Source organism: Paroedura picta, chromosome 16, assembly GCF_049243985.1.
Source record: "Paroedura picta isolate Pp20150507F chromosome 16, Ppicta_v3.0, whole genome shotgun sequence".
Taxonomy (NCBI): domain Eukaryota; kingdom Metazoa; phylum Chordata; class Lepidosauria; order Squamata; family Gekkonidae; genus Paroedura; species Paroedura picta.
Genome location: NC_135384.1, coordinates 14,629,415 through 14,652,040, shown reverse-complemented (window position 1 = coordinate 14,652,040; position 22,626 = coordinate 14,629,415). Strand labels below are relative to the sequence as shown.

The following is a 22,626-nucleotide window of genomic DNA, read 5'->3' as shown; positions in this document are numbered from 1 at the left end:
CAGAGAATGGAGGACATAGATATCCAGGTATTGAGGTCAATGTCCAATAGCATTGGCTCCCCTCAGTATTGAGGAATCCTCCATGTGTATAGATCTTTTCTTATATATACTTGGAAATATTAGTTCTCTAAGAAGAGCTTTTTTTTTTTTTAGTGCAGCTAAATATCCTCTCATCCAATATATCCAGAAAGGATCTTTTAGATGATTATCTTCATGGATAAGGTATTGCTGACATCTTATGTCACCTATTGGTCGAGTGCCCCAATTTCTCCACTTGCAAAAACCACTAGTCAAATATTGGAAATAAGTGACATAAACTAGTGTAGATGAGAATCAAATAATACATAGAATTTTTGATGAAAGGGATCAGGATGTCATCCAAGAAGTGAAAAAGGAATTATCCACAATATTAAGGATAAAAATTCCCCTTGAGTCATAAAATGAGCAGAAATGTTTCAATCTCTTTATATTCTTTTCCCATATATTGATTTCTTTGGAACCTCAATAGAGTACTATGATATGAATACTAATTATGCCTTCTAATTCAGGAGCAGCAAGAAGCCATTTTCTTCTATGAACGTTTTTAAAACAAGCAACCAAAAGAGTCATCAGTCACATGAGGAATGAAGTGGCAAAACTAATGTGGTATAATATGGCGGATGGGAAAGCCGTTTTCTGCCACTGGAAGGGAAGTCTTGTCATGGAGATTCTGCTGGTACTGATGCTGCTTCTGATGGTGCCGCCCTGTCATGTAATGTGTTGGAGGTCTTCCATTAATTGCTCCATATCTGATGACCCCTTTCCTATTCCTCACAACTTTTATCAGCCAGGGAACCTTCTTATTGGTGGGATTGCCAGTCAAGTTGCTTTCTTCCATAATCCTCCATCATTCCTAGAACACCCGGCCCGAATGGTGGTTGATGATCCTATGTAAGGATTAAGGTTTTCTTCTTCTTTTTCTATCTGAATCTGAACATTGTAGTCAAGCAGTTAGCACGTAAGCAGAGAATGACTGATCAGTCCATTCTATTTGCATCAGGGCTATCCACCTTGCCCCTCAATGCATTGCTCTTCTTTCTTCCCTTTTAATCTTACCAAAGCACTGAAAGGTAGATTAGGCTGAGAATATAAGAGGGTCCCAAAGGAACATACAGAAGTTCCATGGTATTGTGAGAATTCATACTGGAGTCTCCCAGATTTAGTTTGCCTTTTTGTAATTCGGAGTTAAGGATGTGCTGCAGCCTACAAAAGAACCTCCCTTCTGTGTTTCTCTGCTCTTATAAGTAATTATCAGAATATACAGAATGGTGATGTCAGATTTCAAGAAGGGGACCCAATCTTCAAAGTCTCCAAGATCCAGCAGCACATTCAGATTTTGATTTCTGGTTACATTTATTTAAAAGTTTTATTGCCTTTGGCAACACATCTTCTTCCAGTATTCTTAATTATTCCACTCAAATGTTATGCATTTTGCATTAATATTTGTGAATCACATCCCATGTGCCTGACTGCTGTGGAATTCCATCCCCCGTGTGTAAAGGGAAGCGGTAGGACATGCTGCCCTACCATGCAAAACCTCCAGCAGCTCAGCACGGCTGCTGCCGTGCATAATAGGTCTAAATGTGCCCAGTATGGAATGCAGTATAAAGACAGCATTTAGAAAAGCCAAGCAGTTGCTACAGCCATAAAAAAAAAAAAGAAGGATTAATAAACTGGGAGTTGAGCTGGGAGGATGAACACTGTAAATGCAGTTTGATTACTTTCCTAAGTATACTGTTTGCGGGTCAGTAAAATCAGAGTCCAAGAGCACCTTTAAGGCCAACAAAGACTTATTCAAGGCGTGAACTTTCGAGTGCAAGCACTCTTCGTCAGACTAAGAACTGACCATCATATCAGTAGGAATATATAAGCAAAAGTTAATCTTGTTACATTAGTAAACTGTGTACAAAGCTCACGCCTTGAATAAGTCTTTGTTGGTCTTAAAGGTGCTCCTGGACTCTGATTTTATTGTGCTACTTCAGACCAACATGGCTACCCATCTTAATCTATGTTTGCAGGTCAGTAACAAAACATTACCAGCACATTTTGGCCATGGCTTTTGCCGTGAAAGAGGTGAATGAGAAAACAAACTTGTTGCCGAATGCCAGCCTGGGGCTCTACATCTTCAACAGCTACAACCTTGGAAGAATGACTTTTAAGGCCACCCTAAATGTGCTTTCTGCACAGCAGAAACTGGTCCCTAACTTCAGCTGTGATAACCGGCAGAAAGTCATAGCTGTCATAGGAGGGCGTTTGTCTGAAACCTCTGCTCAGATGTCCTCTATCCTGAATGTCTACAAGACCCCTCAGGTAAGCTACAAGCATGGGGTTACATAGACTTTACAATTCCAGCATATCATTATCAATTCTGAATTCATTAATATTTTTTAGAATTGCAATGTGTTTTCTTTCAGCTCCCTCACGGGTCCTTTTCCCTTGCAAAGGAGGACAAACAACAATTTTCTTCCCTTTATCAGATGGTACCTGGTGACATCCATCAGTATAGGGGAGTTGGACAGTTACTTAATCATTTTGGGTGGACATGGATTGGGCTCATGGCTATGGAAGATGACAATGGAAACCAGTTTGTGCAGAGAATACTACCTATTCTCTCTAGGAACAGCATTTGTATTGCATTCACACATAAATTTCCACAGACAACTTATTTATTAGAGTTTGCAGAGTTGCTTGCAGGACAGTTTGATCAGTACCCAATCCTTATGGACAGAAGAACCAATGTAATTTTTGTGCACGGAGAACCTCCAACCATGATGGCTGTAAGGATATTTCTTTCCCTAGCTGCTTTGGCTTTATTGCCTCCTCTGCATAAAGTGTGGATAGTTACATCACACTTTGACTTTGAGTCATTCTCTTTCCAAAGTATTACAGATACGGACTCCCTCCATGGTGCCCTGTCCTTTACAGTCCATTCCAATCAGCCCCTTGGATTCCAGGAATTCCTTCAGACCATAAGACCATCCTGGGCTGTAGGAGATGGTTTCATTCAGAACTTTTGGGAGCAAGCATTCAACTGTTCATTGAAAAATGTTCAAGAAGATGTTAAGACAGACTGCAGTGGTGAGGAGAAACTGGAGAGCCTCCCTGGCCCTTTGTTTGAAATGCAGATGACTGGCCACAGCTATAATGTCTACAATGCTGTCTATGCTGTGGCCCATGCTTTGCACTACATCCACACTCAGGGATCAATACACAGAATACTGGTAGAAGATGGGAGGCTGAATGTTCAGAAGATACAGCCATGGCAGGTATAGCAATTATTAAACTGGCCATCACAGATGGCTGGAATTCTCCTTCTCCTTCCGCTTTGCACATTCAGTTCTACCACCAACATAATAAATGCCTACATGGTTTGAAATTTTTTCCACTTTGTTTATGTGTGTATATGTGGTCCCATTCTTTTTAGCACAGCTGCCAATATTTCATAAATAGGACTGCTTACTGTTTTTCTATTCTTTTTCAATCTAGTTACACAACGTTTTAAGGAGAATCGTTTTCAACAATAGTCTTGGAGAAACCCTACAGTTTGACCAAGATGGAGAATTAGTTACGGTTTTTGATGTCACCAATTGGATTACCTTTTCAAATAGGTCGTTTACTAGAATAAAAGTGGGACAACTGGATCCTCATGCCCCTTCAGGCAAAGAGCTCACTCTGAAAGAAGATCAGATTGTGTGGCATAGAAGCTTTAACCAGGTGAGAAAAAGAGTTTGATTTTCTCAACTCAATTCCTTCTTTTGTGAACAAGCCAACCCGTTTTGGGGGGGAGATACGTTTAAATCAACCTTGTTTTCTCCATGTGCCTCTTCCTACTATTTTCTTCAATATTACAATATTTATTCACCTTAGAATTCATCTTGAAATATTTTCCAATATATTCCAGGTGAGAGGACAAATGGTTTTTCTCCCCCTCCCGCTTTGATAAAGGAGGGAAGCTCAGGGACTTTTAAAAATAAAATCTTAACTAAACAATAGGTCTGGGAGATGTTTGGGGCACCTCCTGTGAACCTGGATTGGGGGGTATGAACCACACAAATTATTGATGTATGTAGGGTTGTAAATCAGTTTGTTCCCATCCCCAGTTAGGTGTTAAAAGGCACAAAATACAAAACCTTCTGAGAAACTATTCTGATCTAGTTCCTCATCACCCTATCTCTGCACTTGTTTGAGCAACTTTATTTATTTTTCTGGTCACCACTGGGCATCTTTTTCTATATTTGATTCAATAAAATCAGAGTCCAGTCTCACCTTTAAGACCAACAAATATTTCTTGGCCTTAAAGGTGCTACTGGATTCTGATTTTATTGTGCTACTTCAGACCAACATGGCGACTCATTTGAATCTATGTATATGTGATTATAATTGCAATCCCAATATCCAAGCCATAAATTACAAGAAGAAAATACACAATCTGGTATGATCCAGAGCATGAAGAGCAGCCATCTCCTGCCTCTGGCCTCCAATAAAAACAGTGAAAAATGTCAGCTTTCCACCATTTATGAAGAAAAAGCAGCCATTAGAAGAATATGTGGAGAATCTCCACACTCTCCCTTTCCTTTGTTGGGAAAGCCCTTCTGGCCATTAACCTAGACCAGGGATTCCCCTTTCCTCTTTTGCCCTACCGGAGCTCTTTTGCCATTTTGAAAAAGGCTGGTCTAGACCATGTTGGTATTTCATCAAAATGGAAGCGTCAGCCTTCCATGGAGTCTTCATCAGAAAAGCATCTGTCACCCCATCATTGTAGCCATCATTAAAAAAAAAAAAAACCCTGATCATTACAATGTGCAAATTTGTTTTTGCTGGTGGAATAATGTTTCCCCTCCCTGCAGAAAACTTTGGTAGAATACCCATTGTCTAAAGACATTGATTGGATGCTAAGCTAATTTTGTATTTATGGACAGGGGCTTCCCATTTCTGTCTGCAATGACCAATGCCGGCCTGGCTATAGCAAGACAGTGAAGGAGGGAAAATCTTTTTGCTGTTATGATTGTACTACATGTCCAGAAGGGATGGTCTCTGAGCAGAAGGGTAAGAGGCACGTTGGGAAACATTCTTGTAAAGCTGGAAGAAAACATGGGTGACCAACATATTTATGATCAGTGTATAAGCTTTCATGTGCATGCACACTTATGCAGGCATATTTAAATAAATACCCTGTAGCCTTACATATAAGAGCCTCTTGTGGCGCAGAGTGGTAAGGCAGCAGACATGTAGTCTGAAAGCTCTGCCCATGAGGCTGGGAGTTCAATCCCAGCAGCCGGCTCAAGGTTGACTCAGCCTTCCATCCTTCCGAGATAGGTAAAATGAGTACCCAGCTTGCTGGGGGTAAACGGTAATGACTGGGGAAGGCACTGGCAAACCACCTCATATTGAGTCTGCCATGAAAACACTAGAGGGCGTCACCCCAAGGGTCAGACATGATCCGGTGCTTGCACAGGGGATACCTTTACCTTTAGCCTTACATATAGATAGGAATTGGGGGAGGGGTTTATTTTCTATGAAAGTCTAGTTAGTGTTAACATCTGTAATTATTGGAGCAGTCATATTTTATTACACAAGTTGGTAAGAACTGTGAATAGAAGGCATCTATCATATCAAGAATCCAGCTGTCTTAAAAGTGCCACTGGATTCAAACCATCAAGTTGAATGATCATTGTTTTTGTCCCTCACATTTTTTGCCTTCCTGATGTCTGCCTCCCTATGTTGCTTTAATTGTACTAGTACTATCATTGTAGTGTCTTAGATGTGTCTTAAAGATATATACAGCCAGTCAACTTTTGAGTAGAATGAGAAACTGCCTCTCTCCCTCTATCCCACTGTCCCACTTCCATCTGACTTTACCTGTGAATGTTAAAGAAGAATCAGATATTCAAAAAGAACCTTCAATGAAGTGTTCTTTTTGTAAGGTATCTGGTTGGTTAACCCTCCTGGATGGAGACTGTTCGGTCCTGTGTGTGTTCGGATTGGCCCGGCCCTACTAGCACCTGCCCGCAACAGATCTCCTGGTCAGTTAAATTATAGTCAATTTCCACTGACTTTTCATGGCTGCAGCACAAAACCTGGCAGCAGAATTGGTGATAGAACAGTTTGTGTCTGTGAGGAGCAGGGAGGTATAAAATTGTACGGAATGCCCTGGGACTCTATATGGCAGCAACATCGTGCCCAATTGGGGCTGCCCTCCTACCAGTATGACAGATTTCTTTCCCCGTGCATAATCAGTCAAAGAGATCTTAAATGTATGAGTGCCTGAGGGACCCCTCTGGCCAGTCACCAAAACATATACCATTATCCCTAACCATTGAACTATGTGTTGTGAAGTGGAGCTAAAGGAGGAGAATGGGGGGCATTCATATTTATATCATTTATATGAATGTCTCTTGTATACTAGTCACTGCCTTGACATTCTAAAACAGCTCTTTTTTCCCCTGCAGATGTGGATGCCTGTGTTAAATGTCCAGATGATCAGTACTCAAGCGAAGGCCATCATAAATGCATTCCCAAGGTCCCAACCTACCTTTCATACAAAGAGACCTTAGGGATCATTTTTGTTATATGCGCTGTATGTTTTTCTCTGCTCACAGCTTTGGTGCTGCAGACGTTCATGAAATACAAGAACACTCCCATTGTTAAAGCCAACAACCGAAGCCTCACCTATATTCTCCTCCTCTCCCTCCTGCTTTGCTTCCTCAGCTCCATGCTGTTCATTGGAGAGCCAGGGAAGGTGACCTGCCTTCTGCGTCAGACTACATTTGGACTCATCTTCTGTGTAGCTCTTTCCAGTGTGTTAGCTAAAACCATCACTGTGGTCCTGGCCTTCATGGCCACCAAACCAGGGTCTCACATGAGGAGATGGGTGGGTAAAAAACTAGCCCTTTCAATTGTTCTTTCTGGCTCCTTAATTCAAGCAGTGATTTCTATTATTTGGGTATGTATTTCTCCCCCATTCCCACAAATGAATATGCATTCACAAGCCAAGACAATCATCCTGGAATGTAATGAGGGTTCTGCCACCATGTTTTACTTTGTCCTTGGCTATCTCGGCTTTTTGGCCAGTGTCAGCTTCACAGTGGCTTTTCTTGCTAGGAAGTTACCGGACAGTTTTAATGAAGCCAAGTTCATCACTTTCAGCATGTTGGTCTTTTGCAGTGTTTGGTTTTCCTTTATTCCAACTTACATGAGCTCTAAAGGAAAATTCATGGTGGCTGTGGAGATCTTCTCCATTTTATCCTCTGGCGCTGGCTTACTGATTTGCATCTTTTTCCCAAAATGCTACATCATTTTCCTGAAACCAGGGATGAACATTCGAGAGCAGATAATTAGGAAAGTTTGAAAATCTTAGCCATCTTTTTTCTTGAAAGTCATAGCGGGGTTCAATGTTGATGACTATAAATATGGATCTCTTTTTTTTTTCTTTCTGCCTGTCACCAGTTGGAATATTATTTCAGTCACTTGTTGGGATTTCAAATTAAACAAAGGAGAAGAATGGTGCTTTCTATCATTATACTCTTAATATAGGGAAAGTCTTTTTATACATGATGTATCTATGGGATTTACTAATCTGTATAAATAAAAGCACCCATCCATCCATATGGCTAGTTTTCAATGTGATCACCTCTGTTATGTATAAATCATCAGAACATTATTCTAATACAATTTGAATAATAGTTCTGTGACAGAAAAGGGAAAGTGTGCCTTCCTTTCCGCATCAAGTACCTTCACTGGGTTGGTAGCGTAATGCTGGGAGAGACAAAAAGTACAGTTGAATGGCTCCCCAAGTTGGGGGAGATATTTTTTAGACACAAACATAATGGTGGCCCATTTATTCCTACATGTGTTAAGTGTATCAGCTCTTTTTAGTGATGAAATTTCAATGCTCAGCTGTCTGTGGAGCTGAAGGCATAGTCCCCTTAACTGCTTCTTTACCCCATCTCTACAAATGTTGGACCCAAATTCAGCTTGATTAATAAAATCTTGTTTTATATCAACTGATATCTTGATGAGAGGCACAAATGGATTTCCCCTTGTGAAGGATGTTTCCATATCCTACAGGACTCTAATAAAAGAACACAATAAAACCATTAATTTAATTACCATATAAGTTAAAATTATAACATTAACAAACTGCAGTTGATCACTATTGTATGATCATATAGTGATGGATTATAGAAACACCATCCCTGAAACCTGCTTGTTCATTCCCTATAAATCTTTCTTTTCTAAAAAGGATAACTTGTCCAGCAGATGCCAGCATAAAGCTTAGAAGGGATGCCTAGAAGACTAATTGGATGGGTTCTTCTAATCTCCATTTTTGTATAGTAGCACAATTAATACTGTTTTCCACCTAATCTCATTTGGTGATACGGGAGGACATTTGGGTAATCCTTTTGTCTGGGCGAAGAGTGCTTGAACTCGAAGACTCGTGCTTGGAATAATTCTTTGTTGGTCTTAAAGGTACTAATGGACTCTGATTTTATTGTGCATCTTCAGACCAACATGGCCACTCATTTGAAGATACCTCTCTAGTGAAAGATAAAAACTGATTATGCAGTTGAAAGTTAAGTTCATCAACATAATCATTGTCATCATCATCATCATCATTATTTATTGGTTATAATAATCATGTTGCCTATTGACACCATGCTACAAGAAGACACATTTCCTGGTGCCTGCCATCTGTTTTTAGAATGTAGGTGGGTCCAGATGGAGCTTTTTGAGCCTTTAATGTTCATGAGAACAATAGCTTCTTGTAATATACTAGAATTAAAGCCCGTTGTAGCTGATACACCGGGTGCTAGTGGTTACCCAACAGTTACCTGAGGCAGGGCACCAGGTGGGGGGAGGCAGATCCAGGTGGCAGAAGCTTTGGGAATTTATGGCTTGGAGCCTGGGGAGGACAGGGAATTCAGTGTGTGTGTGGGGGGGTGATGCTATACAGTCCCTCTCCCCTTCGAAGCAGCTGCTTTCTACAGCGGAACTGCTCTCTGTGGCCTGCAGAGGAGCTGTGCTTCCATGGAATCTCCAGACCCCACTGGGAGGCTGGCATTCTGAGATAGCAGCCCTTTTCCCAAGGGAAACTGTTCTCTGTGCATTGCAGAAGAGCTGTGTTTCCAGAGGATCCCCAGGCTCCACTGGGAGGCTGGCATCCCAAAAAAGCAGTCATGTTCTCTAGGCAAAACCAGACAAAAGAATTATGACATTAAAATTAATGTTATGGTTGGGGGTCACCACAACATTAGGAACTGTATTAAAAGGTCAAGGCATTAGGAAGGTTGAGAATCACTCCTCTAAATTAAAATGATCAGCTTTGCAGGCAAAAATGGCTACTTTGAAGACTGGACTCTGAGGCATCGTACCATTTTGAAGTCCTGTCTCCAAACCTCCAGGAATATTTCCAACCTAGGGTTAGCCAACCTGCAGGTGGGGCCTGGAGAGCTCCTGGAATTACAGCTTATCTGCAGAGTATAAAGATTAGCTCCTCAGGCAGAAAGGGCTACACAGGCCTAACTGCCACGTTCAACAATCTCCCTCACTTTGCCTCAGACCGCTGATGAGTGTTCTCCCTCTATCCTCCCTTCAGACCTAATAGCCCCTGACTGAGGGGATGGAGGCATTTCTGAGAGCAACGCAGAGGGATCTGTGGGGGTACTTGTGCTTTCCTTTTGAGTGTGTGGGGTGGGGAATGACAGAAATGCCCCTTTTCACTAAAAATAGTGCTCTGGCCGGCCTCACTGCTGGAGGAAAGTTCCTTGGCTGCATATTCCTTCAAGCAGCGAGGCCAGCCAAAGCAGTATTTTAAGTTAGAAGGGGCTTTTCTCTGCCCACCCCTGTCAGCCAACTGTTTGGCAGAAGGGGAAAGCTACACCCCCTTCAAAAGGAATGCACACACCTATGCCCACAGACTCCTCTGAGTTGCTCTTGGAAATGCCTCTCTCCACTCAGTCAGGGGCTTTTGGAGGCTCCTTCACAACAGGACTGAAGGGAGGGGGGAGGGAGAACACTCACCAGATGTCTGCCAACTCCATCAGAGATCTGAGGCAAAGGAACAGTTAGGGGCAGGAGAGACAGCCTGATTGGGTTGGGGAAGCAGCCTTATTGGGCTGTTGGGGGCGGCTGCCAGTGGGGCCGGGCCCGGATTGGACATGTGCAGGAAAGGACAGGAACAGAGAGGGCCCAAACACTCTCCATCCAGGAGGGCTTTTCACAAATATATAATACAGCAAAGTGTTAAAGATATGTGCAATTGATATTCTGAAAAGACAGTGGGACTTGCTTCTGACTAAATACACTTGGGATGCACAGATTAATGCTCTTAACTGGAAATTGTATTCAAGTCTTCCTCTCTGTTTTAATGTATTTCCCCCCAGTTCATCTTGGAGTTTATAATATCACCACTAAATTAATTTTTGTTCATTTTTCAAACATAATTAATGCTCCTATCAAAATCAGGCCAGAGTCTCTTTTTTTGCCATACACCTTTGCAAGGAACTCATGTACAGAGATTGCCATAAGAAGAAGCTGTCTGTTTCTCCTTTTTCTTTGGCATAATGTAGAAGCCTAACAAATTGACAGATGAAAATCGAATTTCAGACTATGCCTGAAATGCTGAAAACTTTCTGGAGAATTTGCACAACCCTTGTCCATCATCTTAGGAAACTCTTTAAAGACTGGAGATGTCCCAGAGGACTGGAAGAGAGCAAACGTTATTCCTATCTTCCAAAAAGGGAGGAAGGATGACCCGGGAAACTACAGACCAGTGAGTCTGACCTCTGTTGTGGGGAAGATAATGGAGCAGATATTAAAAGGAGTGATCTGCAAACATCTGGAGGACAATTTGGTAATCCAAGGAAGTCAGCATGGGTTTCTCTCCAACAGGTCCTGTCAGACCAACCTGGTTTCCTTTTATGACCAAGTAACAGGTTTGCTGGATCGTGGAAATTCGGTTGGAATTTAGTAAAGCTTTTGATAAGGTTCCCCATGATGTTCTGATGAATAAATTGAAGGATTGCAATCTGGATTTATAGATAGTTAGGTGGATAGGGAATTGGTTAGAGAACCAAAGAAACAAAAAAATCCAAAATAAAGTAGAGGCCACAAGGAAAGTCAAACTACAGTTTTCTAGATTCAAATACAGTTCTCTAGGTGAAAGAAGTCAGTTTGTCTGAATCGGCATTGCCATTCTTTACTGTTTTAGCAACAACAAAAACACTTTGACTTATAATTCTGAAGTCAAAAAATTGTCCTGTCTGCCAATCTAGTTTTCAGGGCAGCAGGTGTGGGCCAAGAAGCAGTCCTCAGAGGAGAGCAATTATCTCCAGCCAAATTGTCCATATGACTGTTTTCTTCCTAGTTTGCAATGGATTTCCTAAAGGCATTGACACGATAAATAATAAGAACTTCTTTAAAGTTGCATAAAATGATGGCTTCTTAATTAGAACCGCATCTAGAATTAGACAGGACTCCAATGGTCAATTGGATTCCCTTCTCCCATTCTATTTCATGCTAGCTTTCCATCAACTCCTACCTTCATATATTTTTCTTCTTATTTTTGTTAATTACTTTTGTGCAATCATAGAGCTGGAAGGGTCGATACGTGCCATCTAGTCAACCCCCCTATTCAATGAACAATCAGCCAAAAAGTATCTGTGATAAGTATCTGTCCCTCTTCTTGAAGATTGTCGGTGAGGGGGAACTCCCCATTTCCTTAGGCAGAATATTCCACCCCCATTCTGCACATAGTTTAAGCTCATTATTGCAGATCCTATCCTCTGCTGCCAGCAGGAAAAGCTCCCTGACCTTCTTCAATTGACATTTCAAATAGATAAAGAGAGCAAGCATCTCCTCTCAACCCCGTCTTCTCTAGGCTGAACATTCTCTAGTACCTTAGACTTCCCTCATACAGCTTGGTCCCCAGATCCTGGATCATCCTTGCCACTCTCCTCTGCATCATCTAAATTTTGTCCATATTCTTTTTGAAATGAGGACTCCAGAAATGTTCACACTATTACAGGTAGGATCTGGCCAATGCAGTATACAGGGTAATTGCAATATTTTGCCAAACACTGCATTCACCTTTGTTACTGCTGCATCACACTGTCTGCTCATATTTCGCTTGCAGTCCACAAGTACCCTAAAATCTCTTACACACTTACACACAGCTATTAAGAAGGGCATCTACCTTCCAGTATGTATGTTTCTCCTTTTTGTGACCCAGATGTAGAGCTCAGTACTTATCCTACTGAATTGAATCTTCTTCTCATTTGCCCACTTTTCCAGCCTATTCAGATCTAGTTGAACTCTACTTCAGTCTACTGCTGTGTTAGCTATTTCTCCCAATCTGGTGTCTCCTTCTCTTCAGCTAATTACTTCATTATTTCTGCAGCTTTTTTAATCTGAAAAAAATCTCAAAAATGAAAACTCTGCTAACTAACAACTATACCCAATGTAATACAATTACTGCTCTTTGAAATTAAGTAATGCAATAGATTTCATAATCACTTTTTATCATATATGCTCTTTTTTACACTCAAGTCATAAAACGAGCCAAAATGTTTAAATCTCTTTATATTCTTTCATATATTGATCTAGTTGGTACCTCAATAAAAACTATGATATGTATAACAATTATGAATTCTAATTCAGGAGCAGCAGGAAGAATGCCATCGGCCACACTAGGAATAATGTGGCAAAAGGGATGTGATATAATGTGGTGGATGGAAAACTGGTAGCCTGCAGCTGGAAGGGAAGACTTGACATCAAGATGCTCCTGGTACTGATGCTGGTGGTGCTGGTGCTGCCCTGCCGTATAGTGTGTTGGCGGTCTTCCATTAATTGCTCCATATATGATGACCCCTTTCCTATTCCTCACAACTTTTATCAGCCAGGGGACATTCTAATTGGTGGTATTGCTGCTCAAGTTGTTTACTTCAATAATCCTCCATCTTTCCTAGAACACCCAGCACATATGGTGCTTGATGAACCTGGGTAAGCGTTTCCTTTCTTTGACTTAATATGATCACTGTGTCTAGTCAGGTTAAGGTTTCATTCCATTTATTTGCTTCAAGTGTACCCATTTTTCAGCCCGATGGGAAGCTAATGTGTCTTCCATTGATCTTCTCTCTACCTTTTTCTCATTGTCACAACTTTTGAAAGTTAGATTCGGCTTCAAATATATGAGTGACCCAAAGGTGCAAGGAGAATTTCCATGAGAATTCATACTGGAGTATCCTCGGTTTAGAAGGCTGCTATATAGAGAATGGAGCAGAGATGTTCTCTCTTGCCCTGGAGGGGTGGACCAGAACCAATGGGATGAAATTAATTCAAAAGAAATTCCGTCTAAACATCAGGAAGAAGTTCCTGACAGTGAGAGCGTTTTCTCTGTGGAACAGGCTTTCTCAGGATGTGGTGGGTTCTCCATCTTTGGACATTTTTAAACAAAGGCTAGATAGCCATCAGATGGAGAGGCTGATTCTGTGAAGGCTCAAGGGGGTGACAGGTTACAGTGAATGAGCGATAGGTTTGTGTGTGTCCTGCATAGTGCAAAGGGTTGGACTAGATGAGCCAGGAGGTCCCTTCCAACTCTATGATTCTATGATTCTAGGTTCTAGTCCAAGACATTAATCTCTATACCATGTTGGCTATTTCATTTTGCCTTTCTGTAGTTTGCTCAAAAATTCTAGTCATGCAATGTATAAGTAGCAATATATTTGTTTTGGAATAAATGGCATTCCAGCCAGCTTCATGCGTTACCCAAACTGCGTGGACACGTGTCCTAAAACACGTATCTTTGAGCTTGTGGGGAAGATTAGCCCAAATGCAGCGAGAGGGAGGAAACTTAGCGTTTATATATCAAAATGCCTATGTATAGAATCATAGAATCATGGAATCATAGAATCATAGAATCATAGAATCATAGAATCATAGAATCATAGAATCATAGAATCATAGAGTTGGAAGGGGCCATACAGGCCATCTAGTCCAACCCCCTGCTCAACGCAGGGTTAGCCCTAAGCTATACTAGGGTTAATTACACCTGTAGAAGGAACTCCAGACAAACACACATGTAAATGGTAAAATAGTAATATTAGCTTTATTTAAAAGAAAATAATAAAAGAGCATAACACATTAACAAGCAGTCAGCTCATGTCTGCTGCATCAAAAAGAGAAAGGGAAAGTGGTGGGACCTGCAGGGCCTCGTCTACTGAGATTACCACCCACCGACTCTTTTGTATTTTTAAATATTTGGTTATGTTTTTCACTCTTATACTCTCCGCTGTGTTTTAACCGGGACATGAGTATGAGCCTTTGTACAGTGATCCAGTTTGCATCCTGGAACGCTGGGCTTTAGGGGCCTCAATAAGAGATTGGCTTGCTACTGACCGTGCTTTCCGAAATATCTCTTTGCAGGTCAATAACAAAAAACTACCAGCACATTTTGGCCTTGGCATTTGCTGTAAAAGAGCTGAATGAGAATCCCAACTTCTTACCAAACATCAGTCTGGGGCTCTACATCCTCAACAGCTACAACCTTGGAAGGATGACTTTTAAAGCTACCCTCAGCTTTCTTTCTGCACAGCAGAAACTGGTCCCTAACTTCAACTGTGATAAGCAGCAGAAGGGCATAGCTGTCATTGGAGGGCTTCTTTCAGAAACCTCTGCTCACATGGCCTCAATCCTGAACATGTACAAGACTCCTCAAGTAAGCTATCAGCATGGGTGGCACATAGGCTTCACAATACTAGCAAATCACTGAATATTCTGATTTCATTAATATTTTTAAAATGACAGTGTATGTTTTATTTTTCAGCTCACTTATGGGTCAATTTCCCTTACAAAGGGTGACAAACAACAATTTTCTTCTCTATATCAGATGGTGCCTGATGACACCTATCAGTATAGGGGAGTTGTACAATTACTTCATCATTTTGGGTGGACTTGGATTGGACTCGTTGCTATGGATGATGACAATGGAAACCAGTTTTTGCAAAGGATGTTACCTATCCTTTCTGAGAATCATGTTTGTTTTGCATTCACACACAAAGTACCAAAGCAGACTTACCTACAAGAGATGGCGGAGCTGGTTGTAGAACAGGCAGAATGGTACACAGTCTTTATGGACAGAAAATCCAATGTATTTTTCGTGCATGGAGAACCTCCAACCATGATGGCTCTAAGGATCTCTTTTTATGTATCTTCTTTCGCTTTATTGCCTCCTCTGAGTAAAGTGTGGATAGTGACATCACACTGGGACTTTGAGTCATTCTCTTTCCAAAGGATTGCAGAAACAGACTCCCTCCATGGTGCCCTGTCCTTTACAGTGCATTCCAATCAGCCCCCAGGATTCCAGGAATTCCTTCAGACCATAAGACCTTCCTGGGCTGGAGGAGATGGTTTCATTCAGAACTTTTGGGAGCAAGCATTCAGCTGTTCATTGACACAAGAACAAGACGATATCAAGAAAATCTGCAGTGGGGAAGAGAAACTGGAGAGCCTCCCTGGCCCTTTGTTTGAAATGCAGATGACTGGCCACAGCTATAATGTCTACAATGCAGTGTATGCTGTGGCCCATGCTTTGCAGTACATCTACAAATATGGATCCATACGCAGAATATTGGTAGAAGATGAGGGGCTGGATGTCCAGAATATACAGCCATGGCAGGTATAGCAATTATTCAAACTGGTCATCACAAGTAACCATAATACTTCTCGTTCCTTTCCACTTCACACATTCAGTTTTGCTCCCAACATAACAAATGTTTACACCATTCTTTCTCTTTGCTTATGTGAGTTGTTTAAATCATTTTTCATCTCATGGCATATTTTCCAGAATTAGAACTGTTCCTTGTGTTCTCTTTTCTTTTTTAATATAGTTACACAAGTTTTTACAGAGAATCTTGTTCAACAATACTGTTGGAGAAACCATACGGTTTAATCAAGATAAAGCATTAGTTTCTGTTTTTGATATTACCAATTGGGTGACCTCGTCAAATGGGTCCTTTGCTAGAGTGAAAGTGGGACAACTGGATCCTCAGGCCCCTTCAGGCAAAGAGCTGACTCTAGTAGATGATGCAATTGTGTGGCACAGAAGCTTTAACCAGGTGAGAAAAAGAGACCGGTGTTTGATCTTCTCAACTCAATACCTTCCTTTGTGAACAAGCCAACCCGTTCTTTGGGGAAATAAGTTAAAATCAACCTTGTTCTTAGTTTTGAATAGGGATGAGTATGAAGCAGAAAATTCTTGTTTGGATCACAGTTTGGATATTCCTAAACCAAATACCTAAACCCACACGACCCGGCCCCCTTTCCAGATCAAACTGATCTGTTTCAGGATGTTCAGCTTAGGAGGAGGGGGAAGAGAAAGGGGAGGCTGAAATAGCTTGCAGCCATTTTGAACTGACTGTGGTTTGCTGTACACTCCTCGTTATCAGCCCAAAATGCCTATGGCTTGGCCCCAAGCCATTTCAGCACTCTCGTTTTGCACACACAGTTTACAGCTGTCACCCTGAAATGACTGCAAGTCATTTAAGTGTGTGAGTTTACTGGATGAGCCAGGAGGTCCCTTCCAGCTCTATGATTCTATGATTCTAGGTTCTAGTCCAAGACATTAATCTCTATACCATGGCTTGCTGAATACTGGGGATGACAGCTGTGAGGTGCATAAGTCTTATTGGCATTCTTCAGCTCTTTTAGCCTGATAGCAGGGCATGCTGATCCATGTGCTGTCAGCCCAAAATGGGAGAGGCTCAAAACGGGTGGTTTCTAATAGCTCAGAGCCATTCAAAACTAGCAAATGCGAGGCAGTCTGCCCTGGTTATCATCTAGTATTAAAAGATCCAGACTCCATGCCCAACCACACAAAAAGTCCATGAAATGTTCAGGGGGAAGCTCCTCTGATTGAAGAGGATGAACCAGCCAAAATTATGATGAATTTCAGGTCATGAACTAGTTTGTTCACTTATCTGGTTATAAAAGCCATGAGAAAATACCCTGCACTAGCAAATTCTCAGGTGCAGAACGCCATATTGGTTGGTGCATCCTGCAGATACTTCTATGAAATCCAAAAAATTTTATTGAAATCCACAGGGCTTCCTAAACTGAGGTATTATGATGACCAATTTTCATAAACCACCAGTTTAAAAGCCACATTTAAATGACCAATATGAAGGGGAGGATTACGTAATCTAGAACTTGTTTTCATTTATATATCTACTTTCTATGTCATGATGGGAGTAGACAATTTTGATCATTACTACCCCTGTGTTGTGTATCTTAATTCTCCACATTTCTGCCCCCTCATGGTTGAAAAATCAAGGATCAGGGGCTTTCCGCACTCCTTCAAAATCGCACAATGGTTGCCAATTGAAATCACTACAGTTTTGCCATTATGCACAACGTCGTTGACAATCTGCCACACACCTGAAACCAATCCGCAAAAAGCGCTTCCTTGTAGCGCTTTCAGGGAAATCCCCAAAAGTGGATTCACCCTCTGGAAAGCGCTACACTCCTGCAACCAATCTGCAATACTAGCGGGAAAGTTCTGTGCGTTACCATTGTTGTGGTTTCTACAAAATCTCTCCCCCTGGTTCTCTCCTCTGATCTTCCGGCGAAGCGATCGCCATTTTTTTTTCTCCGAGCAAGCGGAGATCAACGCACCGGCAAGCCTTCGTTTACCCAGTGAGGCTTCCCCGGCTGCAGTCCCTCCCCAGAGCTCTTTACAGTCACTAAGCACAAACAACAGAGAAGCCCGTTTGCTGATGTATTTTCCCTTTATTTTTTACACTGTTTTCGGCCAAAAATTGGGCCCATGAGGGTGGGGGGATTTTTTTTCACTCGGGGGGAGCGTGGCAACGATGAAACGACAGCTCAAACACACCTGCCAGCTGAAAGGGTCTCTCCGTTGCAACGAATCAACGCATATTCGTTGCAACGGGTGTGTTTAAAAAAAAAAAAACCTTTCTTAAAGAGAAAGGGGCTGTTTGGGAGCATGCTAACGGCTGCCCATTGGCTGCTTGATGGCCAGGGGTGGGACGAGCTCGGCAAAAGCGCTTCCTTTCTAGCGATTTTTGCTGAGACCGGAAGCTTGTGGGAAACGATGGAAACGCAACTGGATTCCATTACAAAGTCAGGTATGTATAATGACAAATTCCACTATTTTAAATGGCGATTTTTTGTTCAGCAAACAATTTGCTACAAGGATCCCAGTGCGGAAAGCCCCTGAGTGTTGACAGCACAGAAAACCTCCCGCTTAATACAAAATGCTAATTTGATTTCTCAGATGTAATTTCTTCCATCTATTATCAATGGAAAATAACTTGGTGCTATGCTCCCATTCTGTTTATGGGCAGGCGCTTCCCATTTCTGTCTGCAATGACCCATGCCAGCCTGGCTCCAGCAAGACACAGAAGGAGGGAGAGAAATTTTGCTGCTATGATTGTACGCCTTGTCCAGAAGGGATGATTTCTGAGCAAATAGGTATGTTGTGAAACATTCTGGTAGAACAGGAGAAATAATTGGAGTCAAGAAAACGGAGCTTTCCATGAAGTAGAATGAAGCACGGTCACTTTCCGGATTCTGGGAACTTGGACCAGATTAAAATCATAGCAAAAATCGCTTATCGGATTCTGGCAAATTGGCTATACTTGGATATGCAGTAAATCATAGCCCTAAAGTCCCCACCACCCTGAACAAATAATGTTGAATATTTAGATTCAGGTGTGTTGGTCTGAAGCAGTAGGATAAAGTTTCAGTCAACTGGCATATGCCGGACAGGTGAAGCTTGATTCCAGGAACAAAGTTTGGTGTGCATGCACACTTCTCCAGATTAATTGAAAAAGACTTCCTCAAGCCTTTCATATCGCTCAGCCAGATAGAGATAGTGAGAGGATGGGGGGGGGGGAGGATGTATTTACCAGGATTACCTAGCTAATGTCCCGGGGTGTGTGTTTGTGTGTGTGTGTGTGTATTGGAGCTATAACTATAGTTCTAGCTAAGGTTGAATTAAAGCAGTTGGTAAGATTTGTGAATAGGAGTGAATTAGCATACCCAGAATTAAACTTTGTTGCTCTTAAAGGTGGTGCTGGACTCAACATTTGATTTTTAAATTTAAACAATCTCATTAGAGGCATATCCATGGGACATCCAACTTATTTGCAGGGTTAGTTGGCATATAGTTCAGGTTCTTAAGAGACAACCTACTAGATGCATCAATCTGAAAGATCATTCTTTTCCTTCCTTCCTTCCTTCCTTCCTTCCTTCCTTCCTTCCTTCCTTCCTTCCTTCCTTCCTTCCTGACTTTTAATTTTCTTTGTACTGTAGTTCTTACAAAGACTCAGATGTGTTAATGTGATTCAAATGAGTAGCTGTGTTGGTCTGAATTAGCCCAATCAAATCAGAATCCAGTAGAACCTTTAAGACCAACAAAGGTTTATTCAAGGGGTGAGCTTTCTGAGGAAGAGTGCTGGGCAAGAGGCAAAGAAGAAAGATAAACTCTTCCAGCCTATATTTTGGCTTTTTGATCAGCTATCTGTCTGATCCACCACCAGTTTGGTCCGCCAGTGCGGACTTCTAATCTGGCAAGCTAGGTTCGATTCTGCGCTCCCCAACATGCAGCCAGCTGGGTGACCTTGGGCTCGCAACGGCACTGATAAAACTGTTCTGACCGAGCAGTGATATCAGGGCTCTCTCAGCCTCACCCACCTCACAGGGTGTCTGTTGTGGGGAGAGGAAAGGGAAGGTGAATGTAAGCCGCTTAGAGCCTCCTTCAGGTAGAGAAAAGTGGCATATAAGAACCAACTCTCTTCTTCTTCTTCAATGGCATCACATAAAACACAGCTGTATGAGGAAAGAATTCTAGACAGCGAAATAAAGACACTGATGACTGGGAGGTGATTAATATTCCATTCTAAATCAATGCATTCACAACGGTATAAATTTCTCATACAACCCAAAACTTGTGATTGTTTTTCTATGTTTTAATATGGCAGAACTAAGATCCTTTTTAAAAATGTATCCCTCAGGACAAGAGGAAAGATGGAATGAAAGAGATCTTTCTTGTGCATAGAGTGTCTGACAGGCCCAACACCTGGCTAGCCAACAAACCCATTAGCAATAGCATTATTTCAAACCATTGATGTATATGTATTGAGGGGATGCAGAAGGAGGAAAAGGAAGGCAGTCATATACATTTCTACCTCATTTATATGATTGCCATTTAGATAGTGTTCACAGCCTTGAAATACTGAAACAGCTCTTTTGATTCCTTCAGATATGGATGCCTGTGTCAGATGTCCAGATGACCACTATCCAAGCGAAGACCATCATGAATGCCTTCCCAAGATCCCAACCTACCTTTCCTATGAAGATACCTTAGGGATCAGCTTTGTCATCTTGTCTGTATCTTTTTCTCTGGTCACAGCTTTTGTGCTAGGAACCTTCATGAAATACAAAAACACTCCCATTGTTAAAGCCAACAACCGGAGCCTCACCTACATTCTCCTACTCTCCCTTCTCCTTTGCTTCCTCAGCTCCTTGCTGTTCATTGGAGAGCCAGGAAAGGTGACTTGCCTCCTGCGTCAAACAAGTTTTGTCCTCATCTTCTGTGTGGCTCTTTGTACTGTATTAGCCAAAACCATTACTGTGATCCTGGCATTCATGGCCACCAAACCAGGGTCCCACATGAGACGATGGGTGGGTAAAAAACTGGCCCATTCCATTGTCCTTTCTGGCTCCTTATTTCAAGCAATGATTTGCATCATTTGGGTATGTATTTCCCCTCCCTTCCCCCAAATGAATATGCATTCCCAACCCAAGACAATCATCCTGGAATGTAATGAGGGTTCTGCTACTATGTTTTATTTGGTCCTTGGCTATTTGGGCTTTCTGGCTAGTGTCAGCTTCACAGTGGCTTTTCTTGCTAGGAAGTTACCTGGCAGTTTCAATGAAGCCAAGTTCATCACTTTCAGTATGTTAGTCTTTTGCAGTGTTTGGTTTTCCTTTATTCCAAGTTATATGAGCTCTAAAGGAAAATTCATGGTGGCTGTGGAGATCTTCTCCATCTTGTCTTCTGGTGCTGGCTTACTGGTTTGCATCTTTTTCCCAAAATGCTACATAATATTTCTTAGGCCAGAGATGAATATTCAGGAGAAAATTATTAGGAAAGTATGAAATATTCTGCCATTTTTATCTTGAAACACAAATTTGGGCTGTATGGGCTGTATGTTGATGATGATTGTTGTTGTTGTTATTCCATTTATTGTTGTTCTTTCATTTATTTTCAGCCATCTTGCATCAAGTCACAAAATAAAAACACTGCATAAAAACATACAAAATATAATAACCCCCACACTGACTCCCAGTGCACTGTAGGGAACTCTAAACTCTGGCAATCAACCAGCTGTCAGGATCAGTCCCCTGCTCTCTGCCATGTTTGATTCCACCGAACCTGAGAGACTCCATCTTTGTGTTCTGTGCTCTTGCTGTCTTTCCCATGTAACCAAAATGCGTATGGCTCTGTAGTATATCTTTGATCCCCTCCCCTTCCTTTGATCCCTCCACTTTCACACTGCATGTTCTCCCTGCTGTGATACATTGTTACCGGTGTCCCTGTAAACATCTTATCTGCAGTCTGGGGCACCGGGCAGACCAAGGCCATGCTAACTGAGACACTTTGGCAGGAAGCCTGGGATGGCACCTGGGTGGGGGATGACACCCTCCCCTTGGGAACGGGTCTGGTTTCGGCAGGAGAATTGTATTGATAACTGCTTGCCTCCCTGATATCGAACATTCTTGACTTCAGATGTTTAAGTGTTCAGATCTACTTCCAATTAAAGCTTTCTTTCTATAGAAGCCTGGTTGTGAGTTTTGTCTGCCCTTGACACCAGTGGTGATGGTCGGGCTTGTGGCATTTTCTCCTGGGGGGCCCATCTGATCTTCCATGCCATGGCCTCAACTATAGAACTGGTGGAAGAGCTCCATCTTGCAGACCCTGCAAAATGCCATAAGCTACAGGAGAGCACTCAGCTTTTCAGGGATCTCATTCTACCGGGTTGAGGCCAGGACCAAAAAATCCTTGGCCCTGGTCTAGGTCTCCTGAAATTCTTGGGGCCAGGAATCACCAACAAATGATTACCCTGTGGGAGCAATAGGGCAATAGGTGGTCCTTCATATATATTGATGCCAGACTGTGAAGGCCCTTAAACATCAAACCAATACCTTGAACCTGGTCAAGACTACAGGTGGTAGCCAATACAGCTGCCTCAACAGTGGTTCTAAGGTGTTCCTATGAGGACCCTAGCGGTCACATTTTTCACTACATTCAATTCCTGAGTCAGGGATATGGGCAGGCCTGCATAGATTGAGTAACAGAATATAATTCTGGAGGTGACCATTGCATGGATCACCATGAATATGTGCTTTGAAGAAAGGTAGGGTGCTAGTAGCCTCAACCTGATGCAAATGACAAAATGCCTGGCAGGCTACCTTTATGACTAGCACCTCCATAGACAACAAGACAAAAGAGCTGTTTCCAGTTCACCCTCAAATTTCTGCCTAGAGGCATGGAATTCAGTTGTGTTC

General features: G+C 42.0%; 2 protein-coding genes across 2 annotated transcripts; both read left to right on the top strand.

Annotated features, from left to right (window-relative positions):
• Positions 1-652: 652 nt before the first annotated feature.
• Positions 653-7,387, top strand: LOC143825426 (vomeronasal type-2 receptor 26-like). Its single transcript, XM_077313456.1, has 6 exons — positions 653-930; positions 2,058-2,349; positions 2,454-3,098; positions 3,526-3,753; positions 4,959-5,085; positions 6,489-7,387. The coding sequence occupies exons 1-6, from the start codon at positions 653-655 to the stop codon at positions 7,385-7,387; spliced, it is 2,469 nt and encodes an 822-aa protein (XP_077169571.1).
• Positions 7,388-12,814: 5,427 nt separating this feature from the next.
• LOC143825424 (vomeronasal type-2 receptor 26-like) lies at positions 12,815-21,216 on the top strand. The gene is made up of 8 exons (XM_077313455.1): positions 12,815-13,038; positions 14,461-14,752; positions 14,861-15,521; positions 15,606-15,712; positions 15,924-16,151; positions 18,399-18,525; positions 20,318-20,607; positions 20,863-21,216. Exons 1-8 carry the CDS (start codon positions 12,815-12,817, stop codon positions 21,214-21,216), a joined length of 2,283 nt encoding a protein of 760 aa, XP_077169570.1.
• The last annotated feature ends 1,410 nt before the right edge of the window (positions 21,217-22,626 follow it).

What these genes read in the sequence shown, in the direction of transcription:
- LOC143825426 (XM_077313456.1), top strand. Translation starts at nt 653, where the DNA reads ATGGCGGATGGGAAAGCCGTTTTCTGCCACTGGAAGGGAAGTCTTGTC. An exon ending in ATGGTGGTTGATGATCCTAT is followed by an intron (nt 931 to 2,057) that starts GTAAGGATTAAG and finishes CTATGTTTGCAG; the next exon opens with GTCAGTAACAAAACATTACC. An exon ending in TGAAAAATGTTCAAGAAGAT is followed by an intron (nt 3,099 to 3,525) that starts GTTAAGACAGAC and finishes TTTTCAATCTAG; the next exon opens with TTACACAACGTTTTAAGGAG.
- LOC143825424 (XM_077313455.1), top strand. Translation starts at nt 12,815, where the DNA reads ATGCTCCTGGTACTGATGCTGGTGGTGCTGGTGCTGCCCTGCCGTATA. An exon ending in AGAATATACAGCCATGGCAG is followed by an intron (nt 15,713 to 15,923) that starts GTATAGCAATTA and finishes TTTTTAATATAG; the next exon opens with TTACACAAGTTTTTACAGAG. An exon ending in TCATTGGAGAGCCAGGAAAG is followed by an intron (nt 20,608 to 20,862) that starts GTGACTTGCCTC and finishes TCCCAACCCAAG; the next exon opens with ACAATCATCCTGGAATGTAA.